Below are 17,900 nucleotides of genomic sequence, written 5' to 3'. Positions count from 1 at the left end.
CTCTTTCAGAGAGCCATTCCTTTTGATAAAGAATAAATACGAAGAAAAAATAAGTTCTAGAAAACATACTCATGAATCTCTCTTACATACAGCTCACGTCTTTTAAGTATATAATAAATTCAACATATAATTTTCAAAGCTGTCTTGTCTATTTCATATAGATATATATACATATATATCTGCCTGTAAAGATCATATATACACATATATACATACATACATACATATATATATACATATATATGTGTGTGTATATATACATATATATATGTATATATATATATATATATATATACATATATATATATATATATATATATATATGTATATACATATATATATGCAGTGATCTTTACAGGCAACTAGGCCACACTGGAGAGAGTACTGGGGCTGCAGTCAGGAAGACCTCCCTCTCAGAGACTTAACAGCTATGTGACCCTGGGCAAGTCTCTTTCCCTCAGTTTCCCCATCTGTAAAATGAGGATAATAATGACACCTACCTCCCAGGGTTCTTGTGCAAATTAAATGAGATAATTTTAAAGCACCTGGCACATAGTAAGCACCATATAAATGTTAGCTATTATTATTATTATTACTAGCTGTCAGACCCCAGGCAAAGCCACTTAACCTCTGTTTGCCTCAGTTTCCTCATCTGCAAAATGGATACAATAAGAGCACCTACCTTTCAAGGGTGTTGTGAGGATCAAATGTGATAATTGTAAAGCACTTAACGCAGTGCCTGGCACCTAGTAGGTGCTATATAAATGTTAGCTATTGTTATTGTTGTTGTTATTATTATTGCCTGTGGCCCCCACCTCCACAAAGATGTATCTTCTCATATCTTTTCTTTGGGGGTGAAACTTGGTTATCATAATTTCTCAACATTTCTCATTCAGTTTTGGTTGTTTTGTTGTTTCTTTTTACACTGTTGTAGTCATTGTGTGTGTTGTTTTAATGGTTCTGTTTCTTTTGCTTTGTCTCAGTTCTTCCCACGCTTCCACATATTCATCACGTTCATTTCTTACAGCACAATAATATCTATATCATTGCATTCATGCACGGCAATTTGCTTAGCCATTTGCCAGTTGATGGGCATCTATGTTGTTTCCAGTTCTTTGTTATCAGAAAAAAAAATGCTGCTATAAATGTTTGGTGTCACATAGGATACCAGGCATTTCTTTGATGAACTGTCCATTTTTCCTTGCTTTAATTATAGCCCATAAGATTTTTTAAATGTTTAATTATTTTTATTGTCAACTCAACAAACACAAAATAAAATGAGCATTTTTATGCACAAAGTAGAACAGGAAAAGATTTTTGCATGAAACCATAAATCTCTGTTACATATAGCTCACTTCTCCTTAAGTTAAATTCAACATATAATTTTTCAAAGCTGTCCTGCTTTTCCTTCATTGTGTATTGAAAAAAAAATGCTTCAATGAACCTCTTTCTTTTCTTTTCTTCTTTTAAACAACCCTATCGCTAGCTCCCACCCCTTTACCCCAAGTTCCTTCTAACATTGAAAAGAAAAAAGGGAAAAAATCCTTTTAACAAATATTGCTGAACAAAACAAATGTCCTTTCTGGTCATATCTCAGAATGTATAACTCTTTGTGCTCTTTGATTACATCACTTCTCAGTGGGTAGCATGTTTAATCATCAGTCCTCTGAAATCATGATTGATAATTACATTTTTCAGAATTCTTAAGTCTTTTTTTAAGATTTAAGTAATTTTTAAAAATAAACCATTTACCATGAGTTTACTATATTTACTAGCCAGTCTTTAATTACAACTTAGGTGAAAACTTCAGTTTTACAGAGGTAGAATAGTACTAGGAAAAGAAAAAAAAGTTTTACTGTATGCTTGGCTGGATTTCAATTTCGGGCTTCAGCAAACATGTGTGGAAATTTTCTTTGAAGCATTTTCTCTTTTTTTCCTCTGCAAACTTTTCTTCTTAGCTTTGCCACACGAGTACTTCTCAAGCCTCAGTCTGACAAACTTCCACGTAAGGCGTTACAGAGTACTTCTCCCCGTTGTATCTTTTGTTTAGGTACCAAGTTATCGGCCACTGCTTGTGCTTGTGCCAGACGATTAATCCAAAAACGTCTTTTCTCCAAGCACCTGGTCTTGGCCTTTCTTGACCATCTAAGTCTTTCAATATTGAGGGGGTTTTTTTAAATATACAATGTTGTTATTATTGCGTAAATTGTTCTCTGGGTTCTGCTCACTTCATTCTGCGTCAATTCATACCAATCTTCCTAAATTTCTCTGGAACTGTCCTTTTCATCATTTTTTTTTACCACAAAATAATATTCTATTACATTTAAATTCATATGTCATAATTTGTTCAGCCATTCCCCAATAGATGGATATCCTTTTAGTTTCCAGTTCTTTGCCACCATAAAAAGAGCTGCTATAAATGTTTTTACTTATGGATCCTTTCCCTCTTTCTTTGATCTCTAGGGTACTGGTCAAATAGTGGTAATAGGTCAAAAGGTAAGTAGCATTTAGTGATGTTAGGGGCATAATTCCATATTGCTTTCTAGAATGCCCAGGTGTATTTACAGTTCTAGCAACAGTGCACTAGTGTGCCTATTTTTCCATAACACCACCACCACCCCCATAACTGTCATTTTCCTTTTTTTTGTGTTGTTATTTTGAGACTAGATCTCCTTATCTCACCTGGGATGGAAGTACAGTGGCCAACCCACAACTCGATTCCAGTGTTGATCGGTTTAGAAACTTTAACCAGCTGTGTGGTTTCTAACCTGGACTGGTTTGTCCCTTCTTAGGCAGCTTGGTGGCCATCTGCTCCCTATACTCACTGTATCAGTGACAGATTTAGTGAGGACATTCCATTAGTTTTAGACCTATGTAAGCTGAGAACCTCTAAATTCAAGTGATTCACCCAGTTTCAGCATGTGCTTGCCACCATTCGTAGCTATTTTTTCTTTTTCTTATCTTTACTGATCTGATGCGTGTGAGATGGGGCTTTAAAGCTGCTTTAATTTACATTTCTCTAGATAGTAGTGATTTGGAGCATTTTTTCACCTGGCTATTAATAGTTTGGATTTCTTCCTTCAAGCACTGCCTGTTCATATCTTTTGACTATCAGTCGAGGAATGCCTTTCGTTCTTATGTATTTGAATCAATTCTTATGTATCCTGTTTAGCAGAGAAACTTGACATAAAGATTTTACTCAGTTAACCCTTCTATTTTAACAACATTAATTGTACAAAAACTTTTAAATCTTATGCAACCAAAATTGTCCATTTTATTATCAATAGTCCTTTTTCTTTTTCATTTGGTCATGAAATCTTCCGCTACTGATACTTGTGAAAAGTGTTTCTTTCCTTACTCCTCTAACTGGTTTACAACCTGACCTTTTACATTCAAGTCATTTATCCATTTGGAATTTGTTTTGGTATATGGTATAAATTAATTGGTCTAAACTAATTTTATGCCAGGCTGTTTCCAAGTTTTCCTAACAATTTTTATCGAATAAGGAGTCCCTCTGAAGTTGAGGTCTTTAGTTTTATCAAATACTATGTTACTTTGTGTGTTGCTGTATGTTATGTATCTAATCCATTCTACTGACTGACTTCTCTGTTTTTTCACCAGTACCAATTGGGTGCAATAATTACTGCTTTGTAGTACAATTTTTAAATTGTTACTGCTAGGCCCCTTTCCTTCTTTTTTTTTTCCCATTATTTCCCTTGAGATCCCTGATATGTTGCTTCTTTGGATGAATTTTATTATATTTTTCTTGCTCTATAAAATAATCCTTTGGTAGTTTGATTAGTGGTATTGAATAAGTAAGATTTAAATCAGGTGAGTTCCCAGGTCATTGAAAAGGGGTTCATCTCCATGTCTTGAATAAATTTCTTAACCTTTTGTTATATGCACAATTATTCAAGGTTGTGTTGCAATATTCCATCTCCATTTGGGGATTTCTATAATTCCAAAACAATTTTTGGGGGGTCAGGCAATTAGGGTTGTGACTTGCCCAGAGTACACAGTTAGTGAATGTTATGTGTCTGAAGCCAAATTTGAACTCAGGTCCTCCTGACTCCAGGGTCAGTGCTCTCTATACACTGTGCCATCCGGCTGCCCCAAAACAATTTTTCTTCTCAATGTATCAATAGATTTATCACAGTTCATCCTTCCTTTAATGGGGTAAGACCTTTGAGCCCAATGGAAACAAAAATTCACTGAAACTTTTTTGGGGTTAATGTTTTATAGTCTGAAATGCTCACATCTTATAGGGTTGCCTAGACTTCTGGCAGCTATTTTAGTATAGCCTTGAATAAAAAGTGAGTTTCATCAGCAAAAATTACTATTTTCCAATCTTTGGTACTCCATTCTTTATATTATCTGGACAATAAAGTATAAATGACAAGTATTTTTTTTTCTTCATGTTATTGGGTAGCAGCTTTTTAAAAATTAAGTGTTCTCACTATTCTCTCAACTTTAAGAAATCTTTATCGTCATGAAGAGGAGCCAGAAATGACCCCATCTAGCTGTCAGGTCCCTCTGAAGTTCTTTGTTTTCAAATGTTTAATAAGGCTGTTTTACAAAAATAGGTTTTCCATTCTTGGTGTTGTTTTTTGTTTTCCACTGAAGTTTTCTTTGTGCTTTGTTGTAACTTGTTCTTTTTCATTATGAGTTTGAACGACCTTTGAAATGCTTGACTTTTCTAAACCTATAACCAGTATGATATCTCTAACAGTCATTGAAATGTGCTCTTTAAGATCAACAACTTTCACCCATATCTTTGGAATGATAACCATTCTTAACAACCACAGAATTAAAAACCCCACAAAAGATATCAATGGAATACACATGCATAGCACAAGATCCAGCACTAAAATGAGAGAAAACTAACTAAAGATAGGGAAATCAGTTCAATAAGACTTCCACGTATTCAAGCATACGTTCTGAATCAGCTTAAAGTCAGTAGAAGCACACACACACATGACAATTGTTGTCACAAAATGAAACCATATTAAAATAATTACTTGGCCCAAATGATTCACACGCTATAGTTTCACCTCTTTCAACCTTAGTTTCCTCATCTATAAAATGGGGCAATAATGACACAAAGTTGCTTTTTGTAAATGAGATAACATATGTAAAGATCTTTGAAAACCTTAATGTGCTATCTAAAGGTTAGCTATTATTATCTATTGTTTCACTCATATGCAAAGCCTTTATTTTTATAGTCAGTTAGGAGCTGCTAGAGCTTTAGCTCTGCCACCATAGGCAGGCATGATCCACGGTTACCATCATACCATGAGGGAGGAAAGCGTGCGAAGAGAGTTTAGGTTTTAAGAATTTTTTTTCTGAAAGAAAGAAAAAACTAAATCCATGTATTATCCAGCACTCACCAGCACATAAATTGAAGTCTTACCTGTCCTGTCAAGCACATTGTTTTGCTCCACAGATGAAGACAACTAAAACCCAGAGGAAATAAATTGCTTCTGCTGCGGGGTTTGGGCAAAGCTGGAATTAGGCTTAGGCATTCATCCTTTCTGGTTTAAAGAGCCAACAAACCTCACTAGAGTCAAATATAAGCTTTGCTGTGATCAGAAGACTGAAAAAGGGGGCGCCAGACTTTTCAAATTTACATACATCACTTCTCAGGGATAGGAGAAGGCAGTGACAGCATGGTCTGATGCTGAAATTTCAACGGTGTAGGGAACTCACATGGTGGAAAATCTCTCCACTAGTACAGATCAACACCTCGTCAGTAGCAGTCTTAGAGAGTTACTTTGCCTGGGGCAGTAAGGAGGTAATCAATTTGCTTTGGGTCACACAGGTAATAGGGGTCAGAAGTAGGATATGAATCCAGGTCTTCCTGATTCCAAGACTGGCCCTCCATGGACTAGGTCACATTTCTTCTCGGGTGATGGAACAAGCAAAAGGAACCAGTTGAAACTCATTTGGACTTCATTTTTACATGATGAGTACAAAACAATAAAAATAGCATTCATATAGCATCTTAAGGTTTGCAAATCATTTTACAAATACTATCTTATTTGATCCTCCTATGTAGGAGGTATGCGCTATTATTATCCCCATTTTACAGACAAAGAAACTAAAGCAGACAAAGGTTAAGTGACTCGCCCAAGGTCATACAGCTAGAGGGGAATTTGAACTCAAGTCTTCCTGACTACAACCCCTGGTGGTTCTATCCACTATACTACCGAATTGCCTCTAAACATATAAGGATTTTTACCCACGTGCAGTTTTTCAAAGTTGTTTTATTAAAAGCCAAACATTAAATACCAATATGAGCAACTAAAATTGTTTAGTAATTATTTACATCTAAATTAATTTCAACACACAAAGTATCATAACACTTGTTCGGGCAGCTTCTCTCTGGTAAGTCCTCTTTAAGATTCTTAATTTATTTTCATTTGCTTTTCATTTTGTATGGTTCTAATTAGAATGCATTAGGGGCAGCTGGGTGTCCCAGTGGATAGTGCGCCAGGCCTAGAGTCAGGAAGACTCACCTATGCGATATTAAATGTGACCTCAGACATTTACTAGCTGTGTGACCCTGGGCAAGTCAGTTGACCCTGTTTGCGTCCGTTTCCTCATCTGTAAAATGAGCTGCAGAAGGAAATGGCAAACCACTCCAGTGTCTTTGTCAAGAAAACTCCAAATGAGGTCACCGAGAATCAGACACCACTGAAAAACAATTGAGGCAAACAGGATTAAGTGACTTGCCCAGGGTCACAAAGCCAGTAAGTGTCTGAGGCCAAATTTGCGCTCAGGAAGAGGAATCTTCCTGACTTCAAGCTCAGCACTCCTCCACTGTGCCACCTAGCTGCCCCTTACAGCTAACTGTTGTTGAGTCGGTTTCAATTGTGTCTGACCCTTCAAGATCCCATTTTGGAGTTTTCTTGGCAAAGATACTGGCATGGGGGCAGCTAGGTGGTGCAGTGGGTAGAGCTCCAGCCTTGGAGTCAGGAGGACCTGAGTTCAAATCTGAACTCAGACACATAACACTAGCTGTGTGACCCTGGGCAAATCACTTTACCCCAACTGCCTCACTGCAAAAAAAAAAAAAAGATACTGGAGTGGTTTGCTATTTCCTTCTCCAGCTCTTTTTACACATTAGGAAACTGAGGCGAACAGGGTTAAGTGACTTGCCCAGGGTCACACAGCTAGTCAGTATCTGAGGCCAGATTTGAATTCAGTTCTTCCTGACTCCAGGACCAGCACTCTTTCTACTGTGCCACTTAACTACCTCCACATATATGCCTGCTACATATGTATATGTATATATGTGTATGTGTATATGTAATAAAATATGCTGCTACAAAAACCACTGTACAGATAATTGCCTTGTTTTGTTTTGTTTTGCATATTACTTACTTGCCATGAGGCAGCAAGCAAGCATAGAGGATAGAGGCAGATCTGAAATTAAGAAGACCTGAGTTTGAATCCTACCTTAGGTACTTAGTAGCTATGTGTCTCTAAGCAAGTCAGTTAACATCTCTCAGCCTCAGTTTCCTCACCTAGCAAGTGGAAATAATAATAATACTTACTTCACCAGGTTGTTGTGAGAATCAAGCAACATATAAAGTGTTATAAAAATGTTAGTTATTAATATTGTTTTTACTTCTAGAATATATTCCAAGCAATGGAATTATGGGTTAAAAGATAATGGTCTATAATTTGTAAGATCAATTTGTCCTCCCCAAAATATGTCCAGATTATATTAATAGGAATATAATGCCCTACGATCGTATCAGTCATTATCGTTTCAGTTTGACACTCTAACATAGGGATTCATAACCTGGGGTCCTTGGATAGAATCTAGGTGGTCCATGAACCTGGTTAGGGGGAAAAATTACATTTATATTTCAACAAAATTGGTTTCCTTTGTAATCCTGTGTATTTTATTTTATGCATTTAAAAACATTATTCAGAAAAGAGGTGCCTAGGCCATGATGCAGGCTATGATGAAGAAAGGGTAAGAAGCTCAGTTGTAGCCATAATTGACAGTGCAGAAAATTGGAGTCAAGTAATTTGTCCATACTTAGATATGGTCTACAGGCTCATGTTAATAAAGAGGGGTTGTCCCACTCCTCCCCAATTGCCTTTGGGCTAACAAGAGTCCCTTCTCTTTCTCTCCTCCGCCCCTCTACAGGAATGCATCACAGATTGTGAAGTGCAAGACTTCCTTAGCCCGTTCTGGGCCCCTTGCACCAAGGCCATGAATAAGGGACCCTGGCAGCTCAGCTCGGCCAGCAAGGACAAGGCAATGGCATCTGTGTACCAGCCGCAAGTGATGGAGGCACAGGGCCTGCACCAGATGGAAGGCAAGAACCGCGTGTCCCGAGTCAGAAGCTTGTTCCACTCCCAGGAACAAGAGGCAGCAGAAGGCTTGGGGGAGCCAGAGGAGGAGATGCAGAAGAAGTTGCAGAAACGGTTTGGGGGCTTCACCGGGGCACGGAAATCTGCCCGGAAGTTGGCCAACCAAAAGCGGTTCAGTGAATTTATGAGGCAGTACCTGGTCATGAGCATGCACGCTAGTGAGCACCAACGTCATGGCCTGGCCCCAGGCCGCAACCTGCCTCAGAATGGCAACGTGTAGCCTGAAGGGGAGGCCTCTCCCAGCTGCACCGTCCACTTCAACCCATGAGTAAGTTGGGAACAGTTGGAGGCAGCAACCTCATTCACCCAACTCCTTCGTCATTCCCCCGTACAGGAACCATCCATTTTCCTCTCCTAAGGAGTTTGGCTCCTGTAGGGACTAGGAGATCTAACCATCTTTCTTACCTTCTGTGAGGAGCCTGGTTTATATGGAGACTAGTAGGCATACCCTCCTTCCTTTAAGAATCCAAGAGTGTTTTGGTGCTGGCCCTTGAGTTTACCTACCACACCCATTTGGAGCCTGGTTACTATGGGGATAATGGTACTCTCTGTTAGGTAAATTCATTCCTCTGTTTCTCTCCAGGAGTTAAGTTACTATGGGGATTGTTAATAGTGTACCAATTCTCCATATCCAGTTACCATAGTTACCATTTGGCTCACCTTTCCCTTGGAGACTCTATCTCTGAGGGGCCATTAGCTGGACACCCCCCCACACACCAATTTCCCCCTGGTCTGGTGACCGTGGTAATGTTTTTACTGCTTTCCCCTCAAAGACCACATGCAGTTCTTCAGCCTATGAGCCTCCCCTCCCCACCCCCAATCTCTCAAGGACACTGGTTTCCATGGAAACCATTAGACTTCTCATGCCAGAACCAGTACTTAGACCTGCTTCTTTTTCTTCCCCTAAAGTGTCTGCCCTGCCTCTTCACAGGTTTGGATTAACTTCTACACACAGGTTGCCTTGCGTTTTTATGATGTCAGGCCACTGAACTGGGTTTTGAGGGTAAATGTTCAGTTTTTTCCAGTGTTTCCTGGATGAATGGGTATGAGTCTGGGGGATTTTTGAGCCTCTCAGTTCCCAGTTGCATCTCACACTTCTTCCCGGTTTGTTCTTTTCTCTTCTTGCCTGTACACCCCAATTCTTTGCTTCTTCCTAAGCCTATCTCTCCTTGTTCTCCCTTCCTCCTGACCTATTCCCACGCACAGGAATATGTGTGTCTAGCTACATATGTGCATATCAGATAAAGAGACCAATTTGGAAATATTACTTTTGACTGAAATGATACAAACCCGACTTGCACAGCCCATTACAACTTTGGAGTTATACGTAAAATGCATAGCTATTCCCCACCCCCCACAACCTAGCATTCTACCAGTACAAGTGAATGCGTTACGACTCCTGTGTGGAATTCTATCCATTTCCATATATGTCTAATTTCAAGTGGCCAGATCAGTCCTGCACAAAATTTGAAGAATTCTTTAGGGAGATTCAATTTAAAAAAAAAAATTTTAAGAAAAGCCTTGGGCAGCTAGTTGGTGAAGTGGATAGAGCCCTGGCCCTGGAGTCAGGAGGACCTGAGTTCAAATTTGACCTCAGACACATAACACTTACTAGCTGTGTGACTCTGGGCAAGTCACTTAACCCCAATTGCCTAACCAGAAAAAAAAAATGATTAAGAAGAAAAGGCCTGTTCAAGTAGTAAAGTAATTAAGGCACCAAAAAAAGATTCTCAAAGTCTGAATGTCTCACTTTGAATTTCTTGTTTTGCTCATTCTGATGATCACAAATCAGAGGTAACTTGCCATCTGGTTTGCCAATAACCCTCTCTTTCTAAATGCCACTACATATGTTTGTCTTTATTCGGGTCTATAAGGTTTCTGTATCTGGAGACAGCCTCCATATCTATTTACCCAAGGGCACGCTGATCGGCAAACAATCACATTTCCAAATGTAGACTTATGTACTAAATTGTACTGCCACTAGTGCCAGGGTGTTTCTTTTTTTTCCAAGTAAACTGTATGACTAATTCCTGACCCCCTGAATTTACTTGTGCATACTCTGTCTTGGAGTTATCCTGGTGGATGCAGTGATATCATTAAGGGGTAAGAGTTCTATTTTTCCCTAAGCAAAAGTTCACAGTATAATACAATGCCTAAGGCCATTATTCAGCAAATCTTTCAAAACTCCTGTGTGTTCAATCCTTTCAGACCACAACAGGGCCTTTTTTAAAAACTGGAGCTTTATTGAAAGGCCTACAGCTTGAGGTCGATTTCTGCACTCCAACCTTGCTTCCTCTCCTTTAATTGAATGCAGTTTAACTCAGGATGCGTTAAACACCAAGGCAGTATGTCCTGGCTTGCTGTCACTCTGGGTTCTGAGGAACCCAATTTCCCAGGGATTGAGGGGGGCACCTCCTTTTCTATTTTCCTTTGGGAGATATCGTCAAAGAAAAAATATTAATGCTCTACTCCTCATTGTAGGCATGAGCTTACCAGAAAAAAATTTTATTAATATATGATTATTCTAAATTCAGAGAAAAATGTCCAGACTGACAGAGTTCCCTCATCCCCTTGGATATCTCCTTCCACAAGTCATTTTGAAATCCCAATTTATGGGATTCTCAAATAAGTAATATTTCAGTTGAGAACAAGGGCCTGAAGTTTAGGTAACCGTTCAGTTAACAGTTTGCTTTGTCAGAGAAGACAGTCACTTAACCTTTGGCCCACCCTTGAACAATCATTTTCTTGAAAGCATTCAATCTGTCTTTGACCACTCTTTTCAAGGATTTTCCTTTCCAGCTGGTCGATACCAACCTAACTTTCATTAACTGAAGTAATCAAAGAGAATTCTTCCTTCTCCTAGGTAGATTATTGCTCTAATTGTTCAAGGTAGATCAGTCAAGCGTCCCCTTCCCTTCTCTGATCACTGCCCCAATTACTTCAAGGGAGTAGTCCTTCCTAGGCTGATCAGAGAGAGTAGAGCAGCATACTATTTCAGAACTGATAGAGAAAGACCAATAAGGATTTCTTTGTCAGATTAGACCAAAAGCTTTGGACTAGGAAAATTTTAAATGCTTTCTCTAAAATATTTCTTTAAATACTTCTCAAAGGCGGAGCAAGGGAGCATTTTAGTCTGCTTTTGCAACATGAAGTGCTCCCAAATCCGGAGCTTGAGAGCACCACAAAACATGATATTATTCAATAAACTGAGTTTGAAGCAAAAGAGATCTTTTCTCTTCCTATCATTACGTACTTCATGCAGAGAAAATCTAAGCTCCATTTGACCCTGATTTTTAATTGTATTTCTTCTAAAACTCAAACTGGAAAGGTCAAAAATTCAAGAGATTGAATCTTGAATCTAATGTAACACAGAACCTTTAGCAGAGTTTTAAAGTTCATATTTGAAAACCACATCAAAAAAGCCCATGCTCCACCTGCCAAATGCCCTTCGGCACATACCTTCTCCAAACCCTCAATGAAAATTCCTGCATCACAAACACACATATACATGTACTAACACAAAATACCAACTTAAGCAGGGGAACTTGGGTAAAACCCAGAGAGAGAAAAAAATATATACTGGCTTTTTCTGTACAGGAAACCTGGGAAAACTGAATTTGGGACTCAGTGTTTCAGACTTAGACAACCTCATCTTCTACGTTGCTCTCCTGTCCTCACTGAACCCAGGGTCTAGATTCATTTCTATGCAGATATAGTGTAAATTTTCTATAACAGAAGCTTGGCTATAAACAAACATACTGTAAGCACACAGTTCATTCACTAGGATCATATATTTAGAACTAGAAGGAATTTCAAAGGCCTCCTATCCCAATCTTTCCATTTTACCTGTAGGAAACTGAGTGGCTGGCATATAATTCATAAATACATCCCAAAAGAATGAAAGACAAGGTAGCTTAGTGGCAAGAGTACTGGAGCAAGAATTTTTTAAAAATTGTTCAGAGGCAGCTAGGTGGTACAATGGATGGAGCTCTGGCATTGGAATTAGGAGGACCTGAGTTCAATTCCAGCCTCAGACACTTGATACTTACTAGCTGTGTGACCCCCGGCAAGTCACTTAACCCCAAATGCCTCACCAAAAAAGCAAAGAAAAAATTCAAAAAACTTATTTTCTAGTTCTGTTTGACTATTCATTCATTGTGTGACCTTTGGCATATCACCTAACCTTTTCAAATCTCAGTTTCCTTATCTATAAAATGAAGATAATAATAATAATATATATATATATATATATATATTATATAAACACAGAGGTATTGTAAAGATCAAAACACTATTTAAGTATAATGGATAGATAGGGCAAGTATAACTGCAAGAATGCAGGCCTCTGAGTTCACTCTGCCCTTTTAAGTGTTACTAAGAGAAATTCCTGAGTAATTTGCATGTCCCTGGCATTAGCTAAGTACCAGGAGCACAAAGACTATTGAAAGAGATTTGCTTACCTTAATCTTATCATCAGGTAGGCCTGGGAGAGGTCTTACCAAGGGAGAGAAAAATAAAGATATTTCCCTTAACGAGAAAGCCTTTGCTGAATTACTGCTGTCATCTTCTTCTAGGCTTCTTCCCCACTGAATCTGTCTTTAAATACTGAGTCTTCTTCCTCAAAGGGAATGTTTATTATTCTTTTACTACTAGAATCTATTTCAGCTCTTTTGTTACTCGGGCCCACAGTCATGCCTAGCCAGCAAAGCAAAAAATCCCTACTGTTACAGTCTTTCTTTTTAACAATTTTACTTGCCCTCAGAGAAAACTCATCAAGATCCATTTGGTATTTAGATTAAGGCAAATTAATTCCTTTCCTTGGGTAACTAGCACCAAAGCTATGCAAATTACCCTAGAACTCTACTTAGCAACTCTAAAGAATCAGGGTAGAACTGGCAACTTTTGTCATGCATTACTGTAGTTATACCCAAGTCTATATGTTCTTTTCATAAATAGGAGTTATTATTAATAATACCTTATATAAACACACAATACCCTTCAAAACAAGATAGTTCCCTTTGCCTGTACTATTGTCCAGTTGCTACCCTTCATCTGTGATTTAGCCCAGGCCTGGGAAGCCAAAGGTCCTGTCAGCCACCAGATAGCTGTTCCACATTGCAACCATATTTTGTGATTCTGAATCTACTTTACAAGTAAAGTAGTCCCAAGATTGCAGGTGTGCTTCCTCCAGCACGAAGGAAAGATCTTCAGCCTCCTCTACACCCCTACTCCTTCATACAGGTTCCAAACAAGGGTTGTGCTGATAAATGATTAATAGCTATCTTTCACATACATATATACACATACATACTTATATATGCATATATATGTGTGTGTACATATATACACACATATGCATGTGTATGCATATGTATATATGTGTATGTGTATGTATACACACTTTTAAGTTTAATCTGCATTATTAACAATTTCTCCATTTCTTAAATACAGACAATTGGCAAAATAAGAAACAAAGCTCTGATTTGTAGTATTTGCTTATTTGAAACTTTGACAATTGGCTTTCCCAAGCCAGTTCAAGCTGGCTCCAACACAGCCCTGCAAACAACACTCTAGCATCCACCAGCCAGGTAGGAGGTTGGACTTGATGACTTCTAAGGTCCTACCAACTATGAGATTCTATGCCCATTTCCAGCTAAATCTACAAAAGCAACAGAATGGGGTAAACTGAGGAAATAGTCTGGGAAAAGCCAGGATATACTGACTTTGCCTTGTTGACTTGCTGCATCTGCCATGATTATTTCCCACTCTAGACCCATGCTATCCCCTACAGCATGGGTTCTTAACCTTTTTTCTTGCCATAGATACCTTTAGTAGTCTAGTGATGCTTATATATCTTTTCTCAGGTTAACAGGTTTTTTTTTTAATGGATAAAATAAAATACATAAGATTACAAAGGAAACCAATTACATCGAAATTCAATTATCAAATTATTCTTTGAAAAAACAAATTCATGGACCACAGATTAAGCCCCCTTCCCTATAAGCCATCATGCTCAGGGCAATCCAGCCTTAAGTTCACCAGTTCTCTCTGGGATCATCACCTTATTTACCCTGCTTGGTTTCTAGAGAAGTCTTGTTCTTATGGAAACCATTAACAGGTCAGCTTACTACCCAATCATTGATCCCTCCCCTCTCTCCCACTGCAGTTCATCTCTTTTTTTCTGAAATACTTATGATTTAATATCAGCTTGGATCATACAACCCAAACACTGTGTTACACATACACGCGCGTGCACGTGCACACACACACACACACACACACACACACACACACACACACATTCCACAAGTGGTTTCTCTGTATTAGGTATATTATAAGGCTAAAAACTGACCCTGCAACATCTCAGATACAAGGAGCCCTATCTCCATCAGAGTGACTAAGGTTGGAGAGTGAGGCTTCAAGAATTGAAGGAGATGGATCTAATTAATGCAATAGTGTGTAAAAGACTAGGAGTGCTGAAAGGTCAGGGCCAAGGAACATGACTAGCCCTGGGCAGCATTGTGAAATAAACAAAGTTTGTCTTCTACCACTTTATATATATTCCCCTGTCCTGGTCCCTCTGATTACAGAAGAGAATAAACTAATAAGCTAATTTAATCAAAACCATTAGTTGTCTCATGTGTTAGCATTTTAAAGAAGACTGAAGGGGGAGGGAAATAATTAGCCTAGAGGAACTCATTTTTAGTAGTAGAAATCTAGACACTAAAGTGAGAATGAAATAGTAGAGGATAGATAAGGTGGGGTAGAGAAGAGGCCTTCCTGACACCCCTCCAAACATAGCATGTATACAACCATCTGCTGTATCTATTTGGAAGGGTGGTCCTTACAACAAGCTTGGGAAGCCCAGCAATGGGGCCAAAGACACGTGAACTGGTTTGCCTTCTTATACTTCCCCTCCCCATGCGTTTTGTTTTCCTGGGTTTCCAGTGACCCCTTACAGGAAGTGAGAACCAACAACATAAAGCAGATAGAAGTAGCCTCGTGGTATTGCTAAGGGCACCAGATCAGGAACCAGAGCTGGGTTTTGAATCTGGGCCCTTCTCCTTCCTAGCTATGTAAACTTGGGTAGATGCCTTCACCCTCTGGGCCTCAGTTTCCTCTCTGTAAAATGAGGGGGTTGGTCCCTTCCCATTCTAAACCCGGTGACAAGTCAGAAAGACAGATGATTTATCATTCCAATCATTTCTGTTTGACCTCCTCAGGTGTCCGACTGTTCCCACACACAGCATGTCTCCAGCCCTAGACCAACTGCAGGGATTTGGGATTCCTTCATCCCCACGGCTCCGGTCATCCTGCAGGCCCTTGATGGGGGGTCTGGATCAACTTCTCTGCTCCCTGAGCTAGTGGGTGCCACCATGGTTTGGTTCAATATGTTTCTGTTTTTTCATGAGCACCTCTGCTACCCACACCTCTCAGGAGAAGCGTATTTTTGTAATTCCTAAGAGGAGGATGAAGTTAAAACATGGACACAGCTCTGCCCTGCCTTGCCCTGTCCCCTCCAGCCTGCCTCTCCTTGGGGAAAGGTTGGAAAAGTGTGGCCGATTCAGTCAAAGCCTGGGATTTTGACCTGCTGCTACCATCACTTGTTTGTTAATGATCTGTTCTTTTTCGTTGTTTCCAACAAATGTTTCTGCATTAAACTTCTACAGAGCAAATGGTTAATACATGAGTTTACTATTTCTGCGGAATCTCTATGAGCAACAGAGTAGCCCATGTTGCACGGGTATGGAAGACTGGGCCTTAGGGTTTTTCCGCAGGGTGCTTAGATCAACACAATGGTGTCAGGTATAATCAAGTGTTTTGTGTATCCCTATCAGTTATGGTGGGGGCAAGTTGCAAATGTACTATTGCATTAAAACAGGGGAAAGGGAATAAGCATATTTAAGCCCATTTTGTGCCAGACACTGTGTTAAATGCTTTACAAATATTATCTCATTTGATCCTCACTACAACCCTGTGAAGTAACGATATTACTACTACTACTACTACTACTACTACTAATACTACTACTACTACTACTATTTATAATTATCACTGCTACTACTAGCTAGCATTTATATAGTGTTTACTATGTGCCCAGCACCGTGCTAAACTCTTTACAAGTATTATCTCATTTGATTCATTCTACCTTGAGAGGTAGGCATTTTTATTATCCCCATTTTACAGCTAAGAAAACTGAGGCAGAGGTTAAGTGACTTGCTCAGGGTCACACAGCTAGTAAGGGTCTAGGGATGAATTTTTAACTCTGATCTTCCTGACTTCAGGCCCAGTGTTCAATCCACAGTGCCACATAGCTGCCATGTTTAAAAAAAAAAAAAAGATTAGCTGAGGAGGACATTGCTTAACAAATATTATCTCACTCGAGATGCACAGTGACTGGTATATAGTAGGCCCTGAATAAATGCTCATTACCTCCCCTTCCCTCCCATAGGTTCCTCCATCACCACAACTCTCAGGAACTTGAGGGAGGAGATGAGGTAGGAAGTTGAGATGAGGTAAGAAGAATTTATTCCAGGGGATGAGAAAGACTCACAGAGAAGAGCTTTGTAAACTGTGAAGTCTTCTAAGACCAAGTGACTTAGGAAAATAAGAGGATGGATGGAGCTGAGAATAAACACAGCAGAAGGTGAAGGAGAGAATGGAGAGGCAGGAGGGCAACACTAGGGTTAAGAAACAGAGGAATACTCGGCTGGTAAATGACGAATCCACTAGAAAGAGCACTTACTGGATTTGGAGTCCCAAGACCTGGCTTCCAGTACTGGTTCTACCACTTACCACTCGTGTGACCTATTTCTCTGGGCCTGAATTTCCTCATCTGTAAAGTGAGGGTATTGATGACCTCTGAGGTTCTCTGCAGATTTAAATCCATGATCCTTTAACTTTATTTTTTTTACATGACCAAATATTTATATCTCATCCTCTCTGGAAAGAGGTGGATGATGTGATCCAGTCCTCTGGAATTATGGTTTATCAAGGCATTAATCAAAGTTCTAAAGTTTTTCCAAATTGTTCTTGTCCATAAGGTTGTAGTCATTGCATAAATTGTTCTGTTGGTTGTGTTCACTTAATTCTGCATCACATCATAGAGATTTTTCCAGTTTCATCTGAAACTGTCCATTTTGTCATTTCTTGTGGCACATTAATATTTCAAGACATTCAACAATTTCCTTAGACCTTTCCCAGCACATGGATACCCCCTTTGCTCCCAGTTTGAGGCTACTATGAAAGGAGCTGCTATAAATATTTTAGTATGTATGGACCCTTTTCTTCTTCCTTTGATCTCTTTGGGGTATAGGCTCAGTAGTGGTGTACTTTGGTCAAAGGGTTGTACAGTTTAGAAATCTGGGATATCTAGTCCCAAATTACTTTCCAAAAATGGCTAGAGAAATCCACAGCTCTCCCACAAATTCATTAATGTACCTATTTTCTGGCAGCTCCTGCAACACTTGTAATTTTCCTCTTTTGTCATCTTTGCCAATCTGATGGATTTT

At 39.2% G+C, this 17,900-nt stretch overlaps 1 protein-coding gene across 1 annotated transcript in view; it reads left to right on the top strand.

Moving 5' to 3' along the window:
* The window catches only part of PNOC (prepronociceptin), a 53,844-nt gene extending 37,789 nt beyond the window's left edge, over positions 1–16,055 (top strand). Inside the window, exons 3-4 of the mRNA XM_020988627.2 lie at positions 8,162–8,656; positions 15,612–16,055. Of these exons, the coding sequence (XP_020844286.1) occupies positions 8,162–8,608 (447 nt within the window). The 3' untranslated portion in view covers positions 8,609–8,656; positions 15,612–16,055. The remainder of the gene's footprint in view (positions 1–8,161; positions 8,657–15,611) is intronic.
* The last annotated feature ends 1,845 nt before the right edge of the window (positions 16,056–17,900 follow it).

Source organism: Phascolarctos cinereus, unplaced genomic scaffold (assembly GCF_003287225.1).
Source record: "Phascolarctos cinereus isolate Bilbo 61053 unplaced genomic scaffold, phaCin_HiC Scaffold_2;HRSCAF=192, whole genome shotgun sequence".
NCBI classification, from domain to species: Eukaryota; Metazoa; Chordata; class Mammalia; order Diprotodontia; family Phascolarctidae; genus Phascolarctos; species Phascolarctos cinereus.
This window is presented reverse-complemented; position numbering and strand designations above follow the sequence as displayed.